Source organism: Fundulus heteroclitus, chromosome 5 (genome assembly GCF_011125445.2).
Source record: "Fundulus heteroclitus isolate FHET01 chromosome 5, MU-UCD_Fhet_4.1, whole genome shotgun sequence".
NCBI lineage: Eukaryota > Metazoa > Chordata > Actinopteri > Cyprinodontiformes > Fundulidae > Fundulus > Fundulus heteroclitus.
The window spans coordinates 22,486,906-22,509,978 of NC_046365.1; the positions used below are offsets into that span (position 1 = coordinate 22,486,906).

The 23,073-nt window shown below is 39.5% G+C and overlaps 1 protein-coding gene across 1 annotated transcript; it reads left to right on the top strand.

Annotated features, from left to right (window-relative positions):
• The first annotated feature begins 1,606 nt into the window (after positions 1-1,606).
• Positions 1,607-22,519, top strand: LOC105931446 (interleukin enhancer-binding factor 3). Its single transcript, XM_036137202.1, has 20 exons — positions 1,607-1,747; positions 2,085-2,202; positions 2,996-3,107; positions 3,700-3,863; positions 5,374-5,536; positions 5,642-5,795; positions 9,142-9,233; positions 9,692-9,787; positions 11,241-11,352; positions 11,424-11,521; positions 13,278-13,386; positions 13,496-13,627; positions 14,559-14,743; positions 15,819-15,932; positions 16,048-16,179; positions 17,148-17,309; positions 17,431-17,572; positions 17,660-17,698; positions 21,674-22,009; positions 22,115-22,519. Exons 2-20 carry the CDS (start codon positions 2,102-2,104, stop codon positions 22,216-22,218), a joined length of 2,547 nt encoding a protein of 848 aa, XP_035993095.1. The 5' UTR covers positions 1,607-1,747; positions 2,085-2,101; the 3' UTR covers positions 22,219-22,519.
• The last annotated feature ends 554 nt before the right edge of the window (positions 22,520-23,073 follow it).

Genomic DNA, 23,073 nt, shown 5'->3' on the forward strand with positions numbered 1-23,073 from the left:
TGGTAGGTGCCACACAGCATTATATCCCAAAACCAACAGACTCTTCCCACAAGCCATCACTTTAACATACAACAAATAAGGTGCTGTTAATTTTTACTGTTCATATTGTGTATATACTGTATACCAAATCCACCGACTGTCAGGGACCCCAGGTGTTTGATTATTTCTTGTAGCTCCCTGGGGATCCTGCGGTCTGTTTAAGTTTTCACCTTCAGTATTGTTTTTTTCTGAGATCCTGATTTCTGTTATTAATTTAGCTTTGGGTCAGTATTTGTGTTTGTAGCTTTCTTTGGTATCCGTTGGGTTCTGTTAGATATGCACCTCCATAGTTTAGTAGTCCCCCCCCCCTCCCCATTTCTGACCATAATCTTGTTCCCTGTTAGATTCAGTCCTCCCCCTGCTTTTGCTAGTTCTCTAGTTCCCTCTGTTAACTGTATATCACTTGTGTCCTCTGTGTTTAAACAGTGCCACCTTCATTCATCTATGATACCCTGTTCTGGTCATTCCCTGCCGTGTTGCTGGTTCCGATAGCCTGTTGCCTTCAATAAGTTATAACTTTTTTCAACATGCGACTCCCGACCATGGACGGACCGCAACCTTTACACCTACCTCATGTACACGCTGCATATAAATCTAATTTATTTCAGCATTCCTTTTCTCTGCACTCATCACTCTGTGGACATATATGTTTGTATGTGTATGTGCACCTGAACATCACTTCCACATCTGACATGTATATAATAATGGGAATAATAAATACTCTGCATCCTTTGCACCATTGCATAATTGTCTCGGTCTGCCTGCTTGTTTAAGGTGTGCTCATATATGTTTTCTTCACTGCAGCAGACTGTATTTGATTTTTATTACTGTGTTATAGTAATATTGTACAAGTAAGTACACTGTGAGCACAATCCAGCTTTAAATTCCTTGCATTTATATACACATAGTTGGCAAATAAAGCTGATTATGATTCTTATTCTGATCCCCTCTTTACCAGTGCGGATTTGGGATCCATCTCTGAATATCATTTTCATCCAGTGAAGGCTTCAAATTCTTGGGATAGTGATCCATTGACTTCGCAAAGTAGCTGTCAGAACATAAATTATGTAAAATATGTGTGTTTATGGTCAGTTTCTATTTATCAACTCCATGCCGGGACTGATTCAAACAAAAATTACAAAAGCAAGAAGAGCTGCAACAAAGAAAGTACAAATCGTGATTTGGAATTTGCAACCTCTAGTTATTTTTTTGTTTGTTTGTTTTTGTTTAGTTGTTAAATTTTTGTGTCTATTCTGTTCCACAATATTTTGTGAATCAGCTTTTCAATATGTGTTGTGTTTGTTTCTGTAGGTACAAAGTAATAACCTGGCCAGCCAGATTGACAATGTTCTGCACATTCTCGTGTGTTTGTGAACGCTCAAATACCGCGAGAATTCATCTCGCAGGCGATTTTTTTTCTTTTATTTATTTATTTATTTATTTATTTATTTATTTATTAAGCAGGCAGGCGAGGTTAATTTCGTAAAACAAAAATCTGAACAATGCAAACTACCGAAGTGCACTTCAGCCCTCCGGAGCAGAAGGGGGCGATATTACGTCACTGATCTCCATTCCAACAGCGGTATCGCGTGAAGAAAAAGTGCGAAGTTAACGGTGGTGAATTTTTATGTAAACCCGACAGAAGAAAAAAAACTAAGAGGAAGTTCATCTTAAAGGTCTGAAACCGTTTATCTGTTCGGTTCCACAGGTAAGCCGTGGTAGCATTTGTGAAACTCGTTGAATGTAAACAGGTGCTAAAGCTAGCTAGACGGGAACCGCGTGAAAACATGAGGTATTTACGCTCTTAATAAAAGCAGGGCACTTAAAAGTGAGTTTACGTTTTAAAAAGACTTGTCCTGACATCGTGAAGAGTGCAAGCATTTGTGTAAAAGATGATGCTTTGGCTCAGTTTTTGCTGCTGCGCACTTGTTAGCCGCTAACGTCGGCTGCTGCTAGCAGCACCTGGCCGTGGCAGTGCAGACGGTGTCATTCTGTGTTGTTTTTCTGACACGGTAAATAAATATAGTTAATTTTTGGTACGACAGGAGGCAGAAGGGACAGCATGGCTGCGGAGTGGGACGAACAACAGGCCTATGAGGAGCTGCTGTACTGGGACAGACTGATCCAGGAAGGCCACCGCCTCCTTCCTGAGGACTTTGACAGGTGACGCTGAAAATATGTGGGGCCACTAGAGAGGGAACAAGTGAATGAGACTGTATGCAGTTATGGTATCAAGGCCTTACTTGATTGTATCTGTAATACTTTATCGGCTGGTTGTCCTCAGTCTGCTGTCCTCAGCAGACTGAGGATGTTGTATCATTGTTTCCCTTTTGTCTCCTCTTTCTTACACCTTTTCTCCTATTTTTCCCTCTCTTCTACTATCTTGTTTTAGTGTCCATATAACATGAAATATTCCCTGCATGAATTATAATAAAGATACTTGCATGTATAAATCAAGCGGAACACTATGGCGAAAGCTGTACGGCTCTGCTTGTGAAAGTAAAATCTGTTGGGCTCTTTTTGGCATTACGACAACAATTCTTATTGCCAAATTGCCAGACAGGACACTATTAAAAAATAAATAAAATAAAATAAAGAGTCACGGCACACCGATATATTCAGGAGACGAGCTAGACCATTGCGCTCCTCATTATTAGCCAATCCCTAACTGGAGGCAATGGGAGAAACGTATTACCTGGGCTAAGCAGAAAAAGGACACAACTGTTGCATAGCAATCCAAAGCACCCCTTTTCAGATGAAATAAAAAAAAAAGAATAATAACTTTTTGATATTTAAATGGCAACCGTGAGCTTTACAACAAATAATAAAAAAAAAAAAATCAGATACTCATCATTCAGCATCGCCTCATGTAGCAGAGTGAAAGGATTTGGTGATGGTTCTGATGATTTCATTTTATTTTTAAAAATAAAAATAATTTTTTTGTCATCCCTTATAGATACGAGGAGCTGCGCTACTGGTACGACTGTCTGTGCTACGAGGACGAGCTGAGACAGTACCATCAATACATGGCTGTTGTAAAAGACGTGGAGGATCAATGGAAAATTGAGGTCCCCCCCTTCCCCCCCATTTTTTTTTATAACAGATTTAAAATCTGCTGTGCAATAGTCTTAAACCGTTTGACTTGTCATAAACCTAACTTTAAGGGTGGTTCTCTAAAACATCTAAATGTGTTTTATAAATAATTTTTAGGAAATTAGGCTGCTTCTTTAAGCTGTGTTAATTCCTTCTTTACTGAGCAATTTAAGCTTTTTCTCTTAAATATGCACAGAACTCTGAAAGAGCTTTTAAAAAGAGTTGCATTTTTTTTAAACAATTTATTTTAAAAAAAAGTACGTTTTGCTACATTAAACCGATGAAGGATTTCTTTAACTGCTGTAATGAATTAATTTCACTACTTTTTTTTTTTTTAAAAAAAGCTAAACTTTTAAAGTAACTTAAATGAGTCTTGCTCTTTTTTTCCTTCACAGCTGCAAGTTCACTAGCTGCAATCTAAAAAGCACAAACCTATCTTATGACAAAACTAAAAATCAGTCAAAGGCAATTAAATAATCAATAGAAATTGTCATAATTTTTTTTTTAATTGGGACAATTGTGTAAACTACTTCTCATTTCAAGGTTTTGTTTTCTTGTTCAATCAAGGAGATCATGGCCCGTCCAAAAAAAGGCGGCCGTCAGAATCGCCTTGTGATGACTAAGCACTTTGAAGTGTACCCTTCGTCAGAGGAGCTGCAGAGCGTGCAGACGATTATTTCCCACGTGGAGCACGCCTTTAAAACGGTGTCTGAACAGGTTGATGGCGGGAGGTAAGCAAGGCGCCCAAAGTGGTCGGACGCTCATTTTAACTATGGAAAAATCAAAACCCTCTGGATAATGAACAGCATTGAACAAAATCTACCATGAGACTTTAAACAGCAACTCTCCATACTTCTAGTTTTATCAAGAAGCATTCGGTCTGAAGCCCCGTTTACATTACCCTTTTTTTAACCGTGCCGAGAACGGTCCGAGCTCTTTAACTGAGATAACTATCGAGTGTAAATGGAACGCAAACTGAACTGAACTGTGCCAGACACAACCGAACCACGCTAAATGTAGATCAGTTCCATGTGTGGACTCGGCCCGGTTTTTCTCTAGCTCGGTTCTCTAATAACTAAGAGCGCATGAGCAGACCGCTTCATCTCCTTACAGCCAGCTGACTAATTTTGCGATTTCAGACATTCATAAAAATACTAGCTTCCCTACCGTGACACACGATTTCCAGAGATGATTCTGCTTAGCAGTGTGATGAACCTCAACGTCTGTCGTCGTTTCCTGTGTCTGTAAATCCTTATTAGTTGTTCGTTTGTCTTATCCACTTCCCAAAAGCTGATTATGTCAAGTAAATTTACCAAAGGTTGCCGTCTTCGCCTGACTTTCCGCAGACAACGAAATATCACAATTATAACTAAACATAACTTCCTGAATGTTAAAGGCGCCGCCGTTTTTATTTGCTTGATTCCCCCCCTTCAACCCTAGAGTACGGAAGAGGATTAGGGCCACTCAAAAAAAAAAGTCTACTAAATTCTGACTTTTTTTCTCAGAATTCTGAGATTAAAGTCAGAATTCTGACTTTTTTTTTAGAATTCTGACTTTTTATTCTCAGAATTCTGAGAAAAAAAGTCTGAATTCAGAATTCTGAGAAAAAAAGTCTGAATTCAGAATTCTGAGAAAAAAAGTCTGAATTCAGAATTCTCAGAAAAAAAGTCTGAATTCAGAATTCTCAGAAAAAAAGTCTGAATTCAGAATTCTCAGAAAAAAAGTCTGAATTCAGAATTCTCAGAAAAAAAGTCTGAATTCAAAATTCTGAGGGAAAAAAAGTCAGAATTCTGACTTTTTTCCTCAGAATTCTGAGATTAAAATCAGAATTCTGAGATTAAAATCAGAATTCTGAGGAAAAGAGTCAGAATTCTGAGGAAAAAAGTCAGAATTCTGAGGAAAAGAGTCAGAATTCTGAGGAAAAAAGTCAGAATTCTGAGGAAAAAAGTCAGAATTTAGTAGATTTTTTTTTTTTTGAGTGGCCCTAATCCTCTTCCGTACTAGAGAGCAGTAGTACCACAGATCGTCACTAGGAGGCGAGGAACCGTGCTCGCGTGATGTGTAAACGGTTAGAACCAAGGTCGGCACGGTTAACTGATCCAAACTCGGACTGAACTCAGCATGGATCGGTTTAACAAGGGTAGTGTAAATGGGGCTTCAGTCTCTGCCTCACAGCACAATACAAGCCAAACTGAATGTTGAAGTTATTCATTCATTCTCTGTTTGTGCTCTCGGTGCCAGAGGTGAAGAACGTGTTTTGCGTGGCCTCATGCGGGTCGGCCTGGTGGCCAAAGGACTCCTGCTGAAAGGGGACAAAGAGCTGGAACTGGTGTTACTTTGCTCCAACTGGCCGACAGTCACTTTGTTGAACCGAGCGACTGAACTGTTAACTAAACAGCTGGAGGTAGGGGTTCGTGTCGCCAGATGCTGTTTGACACATTAAAAAAAACATGTTTCACAGACTTCATTTGTACTCCTCTTTTTTCTTTTCTTTTTTTTTACACACCAGTTGATTTCAGCTGGAACATACACCGTAAGCCCATGTCCAGAGGAGGCGGCCATATTTGTGAAAAGCACCAAGGAGTCAGCCCTGACTCTTGTCATCAACCTCACATCACCTCTCGTCCGGACGGAGCAGCCGACCAACACTGCAGAGGAGAAAGGTTTGTGTTTTTCTTTAATTTATTCATTTTTTTATTTTTTTGTCCGGCTGGACCTCAGCTCTCTCTCGGGCCTGATCCGTTTTCTCGGCACGCAGGCACCGAGCTTCGCCCGCTGATCTATAACTGCAATGAATATTAGGCCAAAACTCCCCTGGGTGTGGCTCAGCAGCATCAGCACAGTCATATCATCTCCTCCGCTCTTCTTTTCTCCGTTTCACAGTGACAGTGGAAAGGTTTCAGAGGCAGATTATATTAACCGTCTGAACATAAAACCTCCGCTCAGCCTCTTTGCATCAGCTATTTTTATGCTGGCATATATGGATCATTTACCATCCGTGCCTAGAATATCTAATTCATTTCAGCAGTAAATTGTAGTTTGGAAAAGAAAGGTGGTGTTTGAGTCTTAGTTTAAAATCCAGTTAATTTCTGGCTTGATGCCACAGATAAAGTGGAAGAAAACACTTTTGTTTGGACACATTTCTTTTTTTATTAAATCAGAGGATATTATAAAGGTGATTGATCTTTTTATATTGTAATTTTTACAATTTATAAGTGTATTTTTTTTTAATATTGTTTTTTTTCCGTAGCTTTGTCTGATAAATTTGTTACTTCCTCTGCTCTATGCAGCTTTATGTAATTTAAGAAAATAGTCCAGACCTGAGAGCTCCTTCCACATCCTTTGGGAGCCAGTGGTCAAGTTTAAGCAACACTGGGCAGAAATACTACAAGGAGACGGAGTCCTGCCCTGCATAGAGACGTAGATTCAGCCTTCCCACCACAGAAACATGGATTTATGGTCATTTTTGCACCTGTGTATGTATTAATCTGAATAGTAGGATACGATCAGATCCCATGCCAGGTCTCAGTTTTTGCTTGAAAGTTTGTCTCTGTGAACTTAAAAAAAGCAAGCAGGGTCAGAGATTTACCGTTCTTACTCCGGTAAAGGACTTTTTTAGCGATGGATAATTTCAGGGAATATGCAGCTGAACTGTGAGATTCATTACTGAGGATCTGAAATTGTCTGTGACCGTGTTGCAGCCACACCCAGCGTCCGTCTCCGTCTCCTGGCTCAGATGTTTGCACAGCGACCGATTCAGACTCGTGCCAGTGAGCAAACGGCTAACATGGGCTCGTCTCCTGCCTGACGTCCTGACGCTGTGTTGTCACAAGCTACTCTTTGTGGAGTTGCATTTCCTCGTTGGTAGATTAAAAATGTTCAGCTCATGCTGCTAATTGTAGCTCAGTTATGTTTTTTTTTTTTTTTTTCTTTCATGTTAAATGTCCAACCCCTTGCAGTAGTGACTTGTCAAAGCGCGGATTGCATGCCCTTGATGCTAAACATGTACGTTTAAAACCAGCTGCAGCAAAACTGATTTTGTGTGTTAGCTTAAATGTACTTTCGATTTAGGCTGAAAATAAGGGAATCTTAAAACGGTAAAGGCCCACGTCTTGAACCATGGCGGCCTGTTTTAATTGGTGGAGGAAAGGGTTTTGTTTTTAGGGTTGTTTTTTTTGGGTAGTGGGCAGTTTTAAGGGCTCCATTTTTTTGTAAACATGCCGAGTTCACATTTTTATATTCTCTTTAGCATCTAATATTTGCAAATTACTCAGTTAGAGCTGCTAGCATTAATAAAACAGTTGTTCCTAGGCGTATTCCTGGATCCCTACAAGGCACACACTGGAGCTTAATAAATTGGACAGCACTTAAACGTGTTGCAGTGTGCGAACACAATGTCACGCTGCACGATGGAAGAGGCCAGAGTGCACAAGTCGCTGCTGCAACACAATCACTTCACGTATATCCAGCTGACTTATCTGTCAGTTTTGCACTAAATAAAAAAGTAGAGCCTCTTTGTCATAACACATCCAGCCTTCCTGTTATCTTCTGAAAGTCTTGCTCTCACTACCACCCCGAAAGAATCGCTAATATGTATCGACTTATCAAACGAAATAACATTTTCTTTAACATATCTTCGTAAGGTTAGGGTTATATTGGAAATTTTTCAATTAAAATCCATCATATTCTATTTACCAGGTATTTCCTCAGTGGTTCTCCGGTGTTAGTACACCCATTGCACTGCACAGTAGTACTGCCTGGTAAACGAAGCTGGAAAAGTCAATTAATTCTCAGTCTTTACGACTCTTGGTAAAAAAAAAAAAAAAAAATCAGCAAAGACCTTCAAGTCAAACACATCCTATTATATTTCCAAGTCTACTGCTCCTAGGAAAATATTTATGGATACAGCTGCTGTTTTTAAATCAGACTTAAAAGACAGTAATCTGACATTATCGGATCTCCTCTGTACTCCTGAGGTGCAAAACCTTGAGATTCAGAACGCATCCAAAAACAAATGCTCTCTGGAACGTTAACTAAATTAGGGTTGTTTTACTAATATCCAGCACACAGCTCTATTTCCCCCCTTATTTTAAGGACTGAATAATCTGATAGAGCAGGGGTGTCAAACTCATTTCTATATAGGGCCACTTTGGCGTCATGAAGTCATTAAAAGGGCCGGTTGCACGTGTATAGACGATACCTTTCATTTCATAATTTCATTCCAGTTCACATAGAAGTATAAAAAATGCACAGTAACATATAAGTAGCAACCTTAGGCCCAGTTTATACAGTTTATCTGCAAAAAAAAAGTTGATATTGTGGTGAGTTACACTTACAGGAGGCACAGTTTTAGCAACTTAATACACTTTAAAAGGATATACTGTATGCCTCTATATATGCCCTCTTGAGGGCCGGATAATTTACCTTGACGGGCTGGATTCGGCCCGTGGGCCTTGAGTTTGACATCTGTGCGATAGAGGCTCAAAGCTAAAACTGTGAGTGTTTGCACTCTGTCTCTTCGGTCGAAGCCACCTTTGGGCAGGGCATGATCAGTTTTGCTGCAGTGTGGGACAGACATGGATTTTTTTTTTATTCTCTATATGCTTGTGATTTTAAAACTGACTGCCTTATAGTTTGTGAAGTCTTTTAGGACCGCTGGACCTTTGACCAACTGGACACACTGTCTCAGGAAGTGGAGGGCAGCAAACCCAAGCCAAGAGGCCGATGGAAAGGGGTGCTCAGACAAAGAGCCGACTCACGCGCAACATCGCTTGCCATGTTGCGACTGTCGCTCTGATTCTTTTTACACGCTGTAAAACCAAAGCTCTGTGCGGCCCCTTTGGAAGATGATTTTTTTAACTAAGAGCAAAGACGCTCACATTAGCTGCTCTGAGACCCCGTTCCCTGCTTCTGCTGGTTTGGGGGAAGCTGTCGCTCCCTGCGCTGCAAGACAGAGCCAACCCCCTTGGTCAAACTGTACCTTTTCTTCTTACCCCACCTCGTCGATAGAAACGCAAACAGTCAACGATCCGCCGGACGTTCTGGACAGGCAGAAATGCCTAACTGCCTTGGCGTCTCTCCGCCACGCCAAGTGGTTCCAGGTTTGCATTCACGTCATTATTTTTAAATGATCTCTCCTTTTTTTTTTTTTTTTTTTTTTGTCCCATCTAGAGACAGTGACAGTTAAATTTCATATATTACATTTTAAAACGTCACACTTTTTTTTAAGTAGTTGAAGAGCTAAAGTATGACGTGCTCATCAGTACCAATGACGGCTGTGGATAACTCATTGGTATTGATTTGGAGTGCAAGACTGGGCTTTCTCCGCGTCAACTCCAGCACTGAGTAAAGATCAATAAGCACCTGAACGGTCTTGCCGTGGTTGATTTGGAGACAGCTCAGTAGTTTCTTGCTGTTCTGTGCTTGCTTTGTTTTCCTTGATCGTTTCATGACAACTCTGAAAGCACAGAAGCAAGATCTCTTTGGAGCAGACAGACAGGCTTTCTGACTCAGCTGGCTCTTTTTTTTTGTTTGTTTGTTTGTTTGTTTTGTGTCACAGGTTAAAGTCAGCAATCTGAGTTCTGCCGTCATCGTGATCCGGATAATGAGAGATCTGTGTAAACGGGTTCCTGATTGGTCGCCCCTCTCAGAATGGGTGAGAGATCCAGTTGTTTACTTTTTTCTCTTCATATTATGACATTGTGAATGGTTTCTCTAGCTCAGAATGGACCCCTCTTCTCTTTTTTTTTTTTCTTTTTTCCTTGTTCTTCCTTTACTCTCCTACTTCCTTTACTTTACACTACTACTTGTAGTGTCCAGATAATTTGAAATTCTCCCCGCAGGAATCACAATAAAACTATTTACATGCATAAATCAAGCGGAGCACTATGGCTAAAGCTGATTGCTCCACTTGTGAAAGTCAAATCTGTCGAGCTCTATCTGGCATTAAGACATCAATTCTTGCTAGACAGGACACTGGGGGAAAAAAAAAAAAAGAATGGACCAGTTAAAGAAAATTACACTTTAAACACTGAGATGTGTTAGATGTGCACAGTAGGGCTGGACGATATAGAAGAAAAGCATATCGATAAAATAGAAATAATATTTATCAATAATTATCAACTAATTCAAAACATATATTTTACGTGCAGCCATGGTCATTTTATGCTGTTGTTTAGTGATCTATTTTTAGATAAAGAACACACAAACACTGAATTCAAACTCAACCCTTTATTCAACCAACTTTTTACCAAAAAAAAAATGATCACATGCTCTCTGAACTCTTTGAAGGGGCGGAGCCTGGGGCGGAGCTTGGGTCTGCGTTTGTGATTGGTTGGGAGGATGTAATAACTATAACATTAACCTACGTTATATGCTAGAATGCAAAAGGAAGAAAACTGTTCTTCTATTAAACTTTTTATTGACCCCTTTATTTCTATCTATATATTGTTATTGAATTATCGTCCAGCCCTAGTGCACACACACACTCACCATAGGAATACAAATTATTTTGGGGCTTTACTGCTTTATAACTAAATGAATTATATGACAACAACTGTAATGATTATTTAAAATTTAGACTCCAGTGCCGTAGTTTGAGTTTATTATAGATCTTCTCCGTATTTACACAAGGTCCAAATTACAGACATAGCCTAATGGTTTGTTTATTTGTTTTCCTGATTTATTTAAAATTACATTTAATGAGGCAAGGCCTGTTTTTTAAGAGGTGTATGACGTTATCTTGAATTGTTTGGAAAATGGATGACAAAGTTCGACATCAGATGTCTGTAACTGGCTTCCTAATTTTCCCATAATCATGTTGTTTGATAAAGAAGCGTATTCTGCAGGCGCTACATACCAGGCAAAAAACATGATTGTCAGAGATTCAACAAACATTTCTTGATCTTTTCAAACTCGGGTACCTCCATCCACTTCTTATTCTCAGTTTATATTAGTTTTTCTTTGCAAACAGAGCCTTTAAATGATGTTTAAGCTGGGCTTGGATCAGCTGCCACCTCTTCTGTCTCTGTGATCTTTTGTTATTTATTCAAAGTATAATTTCAGCCGCATGATTTTAAAGTAGTGTGTAATTAGATTTTCTTTTGCAGTCTCTTGAACTGCTGGTGGAGAAAGCAATCGGCACAAGTGAGCGGCCGATGGCAGTGGGCGAATCCTTACGCAGAGTCTTTGAGTGCTTCTCCACTGGAATCCTCTTGGAAGGTGAGCTTCTCCTCAATTCAGGATCATGAAAAGCGGCGTAAATGTCCACACTGAACCACGTCTGTTTAAAGATGGGCCTGGTGTAAAGGATCCGTGTGAAAAGGAGGCTGTTGACGCCACCGCAAATCTGACTGCGCAGCAGCGCGACGACATCACCAAGAGTGCTCAGGTATGCTGAGGCTCCAAAAGCATGCAAGCACATGTTGATATAAGTATCCAACATGGCAACGTTTTTCTCTGTTTACATTTTTCTAATGGGGCCATTTGACTAAAACTCACACCAGTTGTCTTCCTCTCAAACTGCCTTCACAACCTGGAGGTTCTGGGTATCCTATTTAGTCACTTTAATGTCCAGTTGGATATAATGCGAGTGATTGCCCATTCTGGCAGTTTTACTTTTAATTACCGTATTTTTCGGACTATAAATCGCTGGAATATATGTTGCATCAGTCAAAAATTTAATTAAATTTTGTTTATATAGCGCCAATTCATGAAGAATGTCATCTCAAGGCACTTTACAAAGTCAAATTCAATCAGATTATACAGATTGGCTCAGATTAAAAACTGCATGAAAAAGAGGAAAAAAAGACATGTTGCAACAGACTATATGTGTTTATTTAAACATTTATTTCACACACTCCAAGACTAAAAATTGACATTTAAACTGGTAAACCAATTCATTAAATTGCACAGCTGCGTCCACAACAGGCTGGATAACGTGGAACATACCTGGGAGGATGAATGGGGTAAATTAGCAACTCAAACCGGTGCATTTCAACGTAACGGCTCGTAACGCTAAAAGTTGTCAAAATTACGCCTAAAGTAGACCGTGAGCGTAACGGTGCTACGTGCTAAGCTAGAGGTACGACACGAATGTTTTAGAGCAACATAAAGCCTACGTGCATCAGTGAAGTTGTAAAATGCCCGGACATCATAGCTGTAAGCTAGCGCTAGCTGTTATTAGCATCACAGACAGCCTAATAACAGGGTTCTGTCGTGGTCTGGGCCCTTTGAGGTGCACCACGCAACGCTCCCCTGCGTCAATGCATAATGAAAGAGCTAAAGAAAATACAAACATGTGTTCAGTCTTTGTTAATGTTTCAATTAATTTTTAAGTGGTACAGGAGGATAGTTTTTCACAAGCCTAGAGCGCCCTCTTGTGTCTACAGACGGTAACGTTTACTCCTTGGCTTCTTACTGGTCAAGATGAATTATCATTTAAATTTGATACAATTCGCACCTGAATGTAAGTCTCAGGATCGGCCAAACTATGAAAAAACTGTGACTTATAGTCCGAAAAATACGGTAAGAGTTTCTTTGACTCTATTTTTTTTTTTTGACTGTGATCTTTCTGGGACATCCACAGTCCTTTCATCTACAGATACTAATCAAGAATGTCCTGGTAAATTTCTTAATCCATTATTCGTTCAGATATATGAATTTTGTCAGTGTGATTGCTGTAAAACAGCATGATGTTCTGACGTTCAGGTAAGCTTCTGCCTCGCCCGATTTAAAGGAATTAATTGGCTTGTCCAAATCAGTGGCAGCAAAGTTTAATGAAGGTTCTTCAGCCGTGGACTATTCCAGTGTGCAGAGTGGCCATTGCTTGTTGTTTTCATGGGAAAACCTGTATCCAGTGTCCGAAATTAACTTCCTGACTCACCGGTCAAGTTGGCCGTTAGATGTAAAAATCAACCGACCAGGCATATTTTTTACCGGCCAAAATATTAATCCTCACCAGACCTCTAAATTTTTACCAAAAATTTATAGTGAGATTATGTTAATTTTTGAGGGGCGTGGCTTGGTGTGAATTTTGCACCAATGTGAGGAATATGTTCACAGAGAGAAACGTTGGCTAGTTCTTATTTTACCTGTTGTAGTTGCGTTACACTCCCTAAACTCTGCTTAACGTTTGTTTTGCTCAGTTGGCCTTGAGGCTGTGTGCATTCGGGCAGATGCACAAGGTGCTGGGGTTTGACGACAAACCGCCGAAATTGCTCAGATATTTGAAATACAGCCACAAAGACAGCGCAGGTACGGGACAATAAAGTATTTTTATTTTTATTTATTTATTTTTTTTTTGGTGGAGGCACAGTTTGATCAAAGGTTCTGTTATCATGTTTGTTTCTCCGGTTCAATACAGGCCAGATCGCTCCTGTTTCTCAGTGCTTCCTCCCACCTAAGAGGCCTTACTCAGCCGTGGAGGAAGATAAGGATGAGTCCAAACCAAACGTCAAAGAGAGGAAGTTTGAGAAAGGCTTTCTAACGAAGCATTGTGAGTAAAAACCATCAGAGGAATGTGAACTGGCTTTCTGTGTGGCCTTATTCAGGTGACGAAAGGATAAATCTTATTGACACCCAAAAAAAACTACAGTGGACCATAAATTATGGCAGTAGACACTAGGGCTGAACAATTAATTGCATTTTCAATATAATCGTGATTTAAAAAACGCAATTTCCAAATCGCAGAGGTCTACAATTTTTGGCTATGTAACAATCAGGGAATTAGACGTATTATTTAGGTGTCAGTAAAACGTTTAAAGTGGGTTTGGCTCCACATGGAAGGGAAGACAGTTGCAGCAGTGAGATAATCCAATTGTATTACATGTTTTATAGTTTATATAAATCATACATAGCATTAAGTACAAGTCAATCAGGTTAATACATAGACTTGCTTGTTGGTTGGACTTTGCACTTTATGTTCAACAAGGATGATGTCCAATTAAATTAAAAGCTGTTCTCTTGAGTAATATTCTGATCCATAGAATCAGAATACAATATAAATAAAATAGTCCTTGTTTACAAACATCTTTATTTAGAGGCCATTTTTTTTGCTTGTGGTTAATGCAGAGAAATTGCAATTTTGGTTGAAATATATTGTAGGCAGAACGCAATCATTACTGCTCCAAGTTTAGATGCTGTGGGTGTTTTAGCAACTAATCCACATGGTGAGGAAACAAATTGATTTGTTGTATATATTTTAAAACACATGATAAATTAAATTGGGGAGAAAAAAATCGCATTAAATCGCAAAATTAAGAAAAAAAATCGCAATTAGATTTTTTTCCAAAATCGTTCAGCCCTAGTAGACACCGAGTTGTTCAAAAGTGATTTCTTTCCTGATTTCTTTCCTGAAAAAAAAAAAGCTGCTCCCTGCGTTTATTTCTCAATATTTTTTGGAGTATTTCCTCTTTTTGCTGTCACAGTTGATCCGAACATGAATCCTGTGATGCGTCTCAACCAGTACCAGTCTCGCCTGGAGTACCGGCTGGTCTCTCAGACGGGTCCGGTCCATGAGCCCGTGTTTACCATCTCCGTGGATGTGAAGGGAAAAACCTACGAGGCGTCGGGACCTTCAAAGCGGGCCGCCAAGCTCAACGTTGCCATCAAGGTGAAGCTGATGAAACTTCGCTAAATTAATGATGTCAGTTTGTTGGTTTAGAAAAATAAATGTTTTTTTATTTTACTTTTTGCAATAGGAAATATTTTCAGTCATTCATTGAGTAGAAAGTAAAGGAAGACAACCCATCACTCCTAGGTTACAGTTTTAAGCTATGCTTGTCGTGAACGACATGCCTGCTAAGCATCAGACAGTTTACCAGAGCAGATAGCCAGACTTTTTAACCTGCTGATGTTTGCCTTTAAGACTAAGACTCTAAGAAAGTAGAGCACATAACCCCAGTTCTAAAGTCCTTCCACTGGCTCCCTGTATCTCAGAGAATAGACTTTAAAATACTTTTGTTAGTCTGTAAATCCTTAAATGGCTTAGCACCTAAATACATCACAGACTTGTTATCAGCGTATAAACCCTCCAGACCACTAAGGTCTTCTGGCTCCAGTCTACTCTGCATACCTAGAACCAGAACTAAACACGGAGAAGCAGCATTTAGTTCCTATGCTCCACTTATCTGGAACAAACTTCCAGAAAACTGTAAAGGTGCGGAAAGCCTGAGTTCCTTTAAATCAAGATTAAAAACACATCTGTTTAGGATTGCCTTCGACTGTTCTAGTTGAACCGTTTTAGTAAATAAAAGCCTGTAGAAATAATGAATTATATTCGATCCTTAAAGCAAACAAAATGGGATTCACAAATCCAGAACAGTGACTGAAGTTTTAAGTTTAAATTCTGGAAGCAGAGAAGTCCATGTAATGAGTCAAAGGCAAAGTTTTCAGGGCCAATGTTTTCCTCAGGGTGGAAAGTTTGATTTCCTGATGAAAAGTATGGGCCTAAAAGCATGACGTGACTAAAACATCATTAGTTCAACTTTGTAGTTCAACTGTTTTTATTATTTTCTACATTTTATTCCAACTTGCTTTTATTCTGTTTTAAATTCCTGTTTTAATCATGTAAAGTACTTTGCATTGTCTTTGTACTGAAATGTGCTATACAAATAAATTTGCCGTGCCTTTAAATCCAGGTAAGATGCCGTTTAATGTTTTTTTTTTTTTTTTGTGTTGTTCCACAGGCCCTGAAGGACCTTGGTCTTCCAACAGGCCTGGAGTCTAAATCTGAGTCGAGTGGAGATGCTGATGGTTCACAGAAATCAGACTCAGCTGCATCCTCTACCACACCGGAGGAGGTGAAAGGCTTGATTTGCCCCTCTTGTTTTAATAAACGTATACGCCTGAAGAGATCAAAGTTGTTTGATTTCATGTTTCAGTTTTTTTTTTTTTTTCTCCCCTGCCTGCTAACAGGTTGGCCAGGGTCCCCTCCTAACTAAAAACGGGAAGAATCCTGTGATGGAGCTCAACGAGAAGCGCCGCAGCCTCAAGTATGTCGTGCTTCAAGAGACCGGAAGGTCCAGCGCCAAGTCCTTCGTCATGGAGGCGAGTCGGCCGCGTCACCCTCAGCAGATAAAGATACTTATGCTGCAGATGTCTGCGTCAGCTTACTTTGTCTAGCTGTTTTAAACAAAGTGCTGCTTAGTGACGATTATACCCAACTAAATAATAAAACAACATTTTATGAAGCAAGTCACAAACAAATCAGTCAGGTAGAAGAAAAACAAGTAGAAAGATTTTATTTACTTTAAACACTGAGTTATTTTATACACTGGAGTGCTGATTTTTGCCGAAAAACTGAGGTCACTGGCCGCCATCTTGCTACTCCCTACTCTCACAGAATCCTATAGGATTTGGTCGCAACAACAAGCAGTTTTCTGGCTGTGTGAAAATATTTCACAGGTAATTCTACAGTCAGTGGATGTACTAACACTATCAACTACTAGGAAATTAGGTGCTGAAATATTTTACGTTATTCATATTATATATATATATATATATATATATATATATATATATATATATATATATATATATATATATATATATGAATAAAATGCAAAATATTTCAGCACATGACTTTCTCAGTACTTGATAGTTTTAGAACCTAACATAAAACTATATGGCATTTGACATTTTAAAAGTCTTAAGCCCCCCCTGAACATGAGAAAATCCTCGTTATTCGATGCTGTAGCGCACATATTCCCTAGTTACTGGAGGAAAATAGGGAGTACCAATATGGCGGCTGGTGGCTTCAAAGTGACTCGTTCTAACAGCGGGCGATTAGCACTCCAGTGTATAATATAGATCAGTGACTTTAAACATATGTGGTTAGAAAATTTGACCCTCTCTAGAGAAAATAGGCTATTTTGTTGAGTTTTCACTCAACTTTTATTTCTCTTTGCCATTTCGGTAAAGATTTTTGTTTTAATATTCTCACATTTTTGCGTGATGAATATCTGACTTTGTAACAGATGCATAAAAAATAAAAAATTTTTCCCCCTGTGTCTCAGGTGGAAGTCGATGGGCAGAAATTTCAAGGAAAAGGCTCCAATAAAAAGGAGGCTAGAGCTCGCGCTGCCCTTGCTGCCTTGGAAAAGTTGTTCCCAGATGACGATCGGGCTTCAACTAGCAACCGAATTATAGCAAAGAAGAAGGTCGTCTACACCGACATGGTAATTTATGCAACAGCCTTTCTGGGGTTGGAGGAGGGGGTGAAAAGTCAGTTTTTAATGATCTGATATTTTATTGTCAGATCACTCTCCTTTAAACCGTCTATAATATCCTGGCCAACAGCACATCCCAGGATTCGGCACAATCCGCGGTATTCCGTCAGATACTGGGTCTCGAAGCTGGGGTCCCAACAGAGGGGGCCTAGCCAGGGGCCGGGGCAGAGGTCGGGGCCAGCCGTTTGGAGCAGGGCCCAGCTATAACAAAAGTAAGAGCTTTTACTCTGGATAAAATGATGTGTAAAAATAATTTCTATCAGGAAATCAACTAAATATCTTCTCCTTTTTTATTGAAGCTAACTACAGCTATGAGGGCAACTCTGGTGCAGGCTACCGTAAGTATGGCAATACTCACAGCCATGGTCAAAAGAAAATATACCCATTAATGAAAGAAGTGATCTGGTTTTTACAGATTTCCTAAAAATATCAAAGCATCAGGTTCCAGACTATCATTAGTTAATAAACAAATAAAAGACAAAGTGGAAAGGAGCCTTGCTTCTTCAGTGTGATTTAGAAAGGGACATTAGCATCCAGGTGCTGCTAATCTGATGCAGTTTATCAACTAATTGTTGGTAAGTTGAAGCAGCCTTGAAGAAAAGAAATACATAATTAAATCAAAGAAAAACAATCAGTCTATCATTCAGTGAGAAAAGTTCAATGGGGGCTAAATAATGTGGATGTCTGAGCAACTTTACCTCACGGTCTGCCTAGTGCTCTGAGGAGTTGTAAACAGCGCAGGAGGTCCATCACAGACTCTCATTAGCGTGTTAAACGTTAGCGTTCATAGGACTGAATTGAAAACAACCTGTTTGGTTGAGTTGCCTAGAGACAGCATCTTCTCCCGGACGGAAATTTGTCAGCCATATTTGAGTTGGCAAAGTTGCATTTGAGGGAACCCCAGGACTTCAAGAGCAATTTAATTTAGGCAGATGATAAATTTTGTTCTGTACACACTCTGTGCATACAAAATGACAAATAAAGTTGTCTAAGTCTAAAAAAAAATGGAGATATTTGGCTTAAAGGATCATTCATAGCTCTTTGAGGTGAAATCCAAACGCAAACATCTCATACCAGCTGTCAAACATGGTGGGGAAAGACTGATGATCTGGGCTTAGAAAGTTTCAAGCATAACGAAGGAACCCCAAATATTGTAACAAATGGCTTGAAATCTATCTAAAACACTTTCGGAGGTCTTTCGTATTCAAAGACTCGGTTCCAGAAATCATCTAGAGAAGATCTAATGGGGACCGATGGCTTCTCACACAGGCAGGGCAAAATGTCCTCTGGTCCAGTGGTCTCTAGGAGGATTTTTACGTGACGCACTCAAACTAACAGAGCGTATACTCTTTCTTCTAGGTGCTTCGGACCTTAATTCTGTTATTTCCCCAACCCCCTTTTTTTTTTTACAATAAGGATCTTTCAATGTTTTCAGTCAGCATGCAAAACACTGTTCTGAGTGTAATAAACAATTTACATTTATTTATCTGCATTCATCTTAAAAGACTCATACACGCAGAATAAAATCTGTAAGATGCAGAATCTCTCAATAAATCAAAGTGCTAAATTTAGTCTCGGTTTTGGCTTAATTTACGTAAAGCCTGAGTTAATATTTTCCACTTCTTCACTTCGTAAGGTTTTGAGGGAAGTCCAGGACTATTTATACAAGGAAACTTGCTATTTTAGAGCACAGGTCTAAGTCAAGTTTTTGTTTTTGTGGCCTTTGCCTTGCAGTCGGTCGATTGTGAGGCCATCTGTCCGACAGATAAAGATTGGTCCAAACTGGGTCATGGGACGAAGCAATAATCCCAAAACGCATCAGCAAACCTGCCCCAGAAAAATAAACAAAACAGCATGCTGCAGGGACCAGTCAAAGTCTCCATCCCAACACGTTTGAAGAGACCCTGAGAGAGCTTTGGAAAATTAATTCCTGTGACGAACTCTAATTTAAAGAACAACGGGCCAAAAAGAATAAATGCAGTCCTACTTCAAGTTATCGCTGCCAAAGCTCGGTCCACATGCTGTTGACTCATTGGGTTTCTGTGCACGCCCCTCTCATTTTCACTTCATTTATATTTGATAGACGGGTTTCTGTGGAGTTTAACTGTATAAGTTAACTTCAAACAATTTTTAAGTACATCTGTGGCTGTTAATCTGGTCATTGAATTGGATCCTGCAGCTACAGGGATATAGAAGCTGTGAAAAACGGGCTGTTTTCCCAGATGTTGCTTCTGGCCTCTTTTCGGAGGGTTGCACCCCAACCAGCAGGAGTAGCTCCATGTTTGGCCTTCACCTCCTCATCTTCACCCTGTTTTCCTGCAGAAAAGCTTTCTAAGAGGCCTTTTGTCTTTAGAGCTGCATACAGGTACATCTCAAATAAAGTTCATTAAAAAAAGTTCACATTTTTGGAAAAGCTGAGCTCATATAGATTACTTGCACGCAGTAAATTTTGTCTTGCAGTCTTGATTGTAGTTTGCAGAAAATGAAAATGCAGAATTCAAGGTCTCAGAGAATTAGAATATTACATAAGGAAGTGTGAAAATCTGTTTATTTCCTCTCACTTTGCACTTGGATGAGCCTCCGTTTCCATTAATTACCAAATAACCAGAATTTTAAGCTTCACAATATTAAACTGCACTAAAACTATAGATGTTTAAATAAAAGTAAGGACGCTGGTGAAGATTCTCAGTCATCCAGGTCATGGTCATTCCAAAATAAGTAAAAAACAAAGCAACAAGTCTAGTTGCTTTGTTTTTTACTTGTTTTTTTTTTTTTACTTTTTTGGAATAAAAATAAGGATCTTTAATGGTCCTAAATTTAAGCTAGAGGAACCTACAGAAAGCCTGAAAATAATGTGTAATCTGTGTGTGTGCATTTGTTCACTTGAGTTTAGATTTAAATAGCTTTTCAAACTGGAAAGACTCTGGGGCCTCATTTATAAATCAATTTGTAGAATCCATACGCCAATAAACCAAAAAAAAGACAGAGAAAAAGAAACCATCCGCATGCACACCAGCACACAATTTCCCTGTATTGATCACAGCTGCACCTGGAATTGTTGTAATTTCATGGTGAACCATACATCTGTATCATCTGACCCAATCTGTATAATATGATTGAATTTGACTTTGTAAAGTGGCTTGAGATGACATGTTTCATGAATTGGCGCTATATAAATAAAATTGAATTGAATTGAACTATGGCAACCATGGAGAAAAGAGCAACAAAAGTAAAAAAACAAAAACAAAAAAAATCACAGAAAGTTGTTTATTATATGTGTAAAAGCACAGATATCCACATTAAAAAGAATTTGATAAAAAGTAAACTTGATTATAGATAAAAGCCTCGCTGAGCCGTGCGCTGTGGTGAAATTCCTCTAGAGGAGGACGCCTCTAGATTCTCATTTTTAGCACAGAGGGAGACCAGGAGGAGTGAGAGGTCCCTAAAACCACGTTCCCTCCTAAGTCTCCCGTTTACAAAGTCCTCCAGCAGAGCCAACGCCTCCACACGGATTTATTGGACCGTTTACAGCAATTAAAGGAATTACCTCAAACCTCGTCACAATAATCTGTTACACGTCACCCTGGAGCTCATCAGGGAGAGGAATGGAAGAAAACCCAATAAAATGTCAGTTAGACATTTAATTAATACTTAAGTTGGCTTAAGGCCATTTTTTTTTTTATGTGTCTCCGTAAAATAACACTGCGATTTTGAATGCTTGTGATAAAGTCGATCTATCATTAAAGTCTGCTATGGAGGGGAATTAAACATCTGAGAGGAACAACGATGCGGTTTGGTTGCAAATTACAACTTTATCATCTGCGTCGTGTCCAAAATGAGCGTACGCCTGGGTCAGACTGCCGTGAGGACCGCTAGTTTTTCCCGTCAAGGCTTATACTTTATTTATAACTCCGTCATTTTATAGGAATAGCTACCTGTATATCATGCTCACAACTCTGCCTATAGTAATAGCCATCTGTACATATATTCATAGTACATGTAAAATCATATCTGTAAAACACCTGTATATTATATTCGGTACATATCTAGCTGTAAATTTAGTTCACAATACTAGTTATCTATATATTATACTCATAGGACAAATCTATCAGTAAAATTCTGTTTATAATAGTATGCATCTCTATATTTATTCAGTAAAAACCCATGTCCTGTACTTATGGAACCATTGTTTATCCTGCACTTCTGGTTAGACCTAAACTGCATTTCGTTGCCTTGTACCTGTACCTGTGTAATGACAAAGTTGAATCTAATCTAATCTACTGGGTCTGGGTTTGCCTCTCCCTGTATTTCAGACAAACTGTACGGTAACAGCGCCGCCAGCAGCTCGGCCAAATGCTCCGACATGGCCGGATCGGACGGCGCCAGCGGCTACGGCACCTTTTACCCAGAGAGCAGCTCCACCTACTCCTCTCCACCCGTTTCCAGCGGCGGCGGCGGCGGCACAAAGGGACAAAGCTACCACTCCATGCCTCCGCCCGTGGACCAGCAGAGCCCATACAGCTACGGCTACGGAGAGGAGAAGAAGAAGATGCTGACCCAAAGCGGTCCTGTGGGTCAGGGAGGAAGCTCCGCGTACAGCACCGCCTATCCCAGTTCTGTTACAGGAGGACATTCCTACGATAGCTACGGTGACCGCCAGCTTCTCCCCAGACGTTTTTTTAAATGTTAATACTTAAGTTGAGCCGGAGCGGATGATAAAAATGACATGTTTGTGGTCTGATCTCTCCACACAGGTTGGGGGAACCCGTCCAGCTGGGGGAATCCACAGGGTTTCAGCACGTACCAGAACTTTGAAGGACAGAGCCAGGGCTCATACTCTGGATACATGAATTACTGATCCTTCTACATGACAATACTGCTCATGTTTTTTTTTAATGTCAGCGTCTTCAGCGTAACGATAATCCAGAGAAACCACTCGTTCTGTGGGATTTTGTTGTTTCGTGTCATCACTTGACTCGTGTGTGTTTTTTTTTTTTGTTTTTTTTTTAGTAGTTTGACGTTGGGTGATCCGGGTTTCTTCTGCTAACGCCCGTCACTGCAGTTTGAATCTCTTTGTTTTTTTTCGTTCTCCATCAGGATGTGATTCTGATGCAAATGTTTGTTGGTGACAATAAAAAAATGCTCTAACCTTGTTCTAACCAGTTTCAGGTATCTGCTTTGTAGCAATATGGTGTTTCCATCCATCCATCTGTCCTTCAAGCAGCCTTCATCCGTCTGTTTCCTTTTATGTTTGTGCATCCATCCTTTTTTTTTCTATGACTTTCGTCTGTCCACACATCCCCCTCTCCATGCATTCATCCAGTAATATATCATCTATTCTTGAATCCATCCATCTGACCAGCTTTTCAGCTCAGTTTTTCCAAACACTAAACCTTTCATTCATCTTTCTATCCATCCATACAGATTCTTTAGTACTCCTATTTATCCATTCATCTATTCCTGCTTGTTTGTTTGTTTCCAGGCTCCATGTTTAGATCCTGACCAAAGTAGAAATGTATGCAGTAATCTACAGGCACACATTTTATATAAATATATATTTTTAAATCAAGGCAAGGCAACTTTATTTATATAGCACAATTCAGTACAGAGACAATGCAAAGTGCTTTACATGGTTAAAATATAGGAATAAAAGCAAGTAGGGATAGAATGTAGAAACAAAAAAGAACATTTAAAAACAGTAAAATAGTTTAAC

Excerpts from the sequence above, each read along its gene's own strand:
- LOC105931446 (XM_036137202.1), top strand. The coding sequence starts at position 2,102 with ATGGCTGCGGAGTGGGACGAACAACAGGCCTATGAGGAGCTGCTGTAC. Across the intron at positions 3,108-3,699 it reads AGGATCAATGGAAAATTGAG|GAGATCATGGCCCGTCCAAA; the intron begins GTCCCCCCCTTC and ends TGTTCAATCAAG. Across the intron at positions 17,310-17,430 it reads AGGTCGTCTACACCGACATG|CACATCCCAGGATTCGGCAC; the intron begins GTAATTTATGCA and ends CCTGGCCAACAG.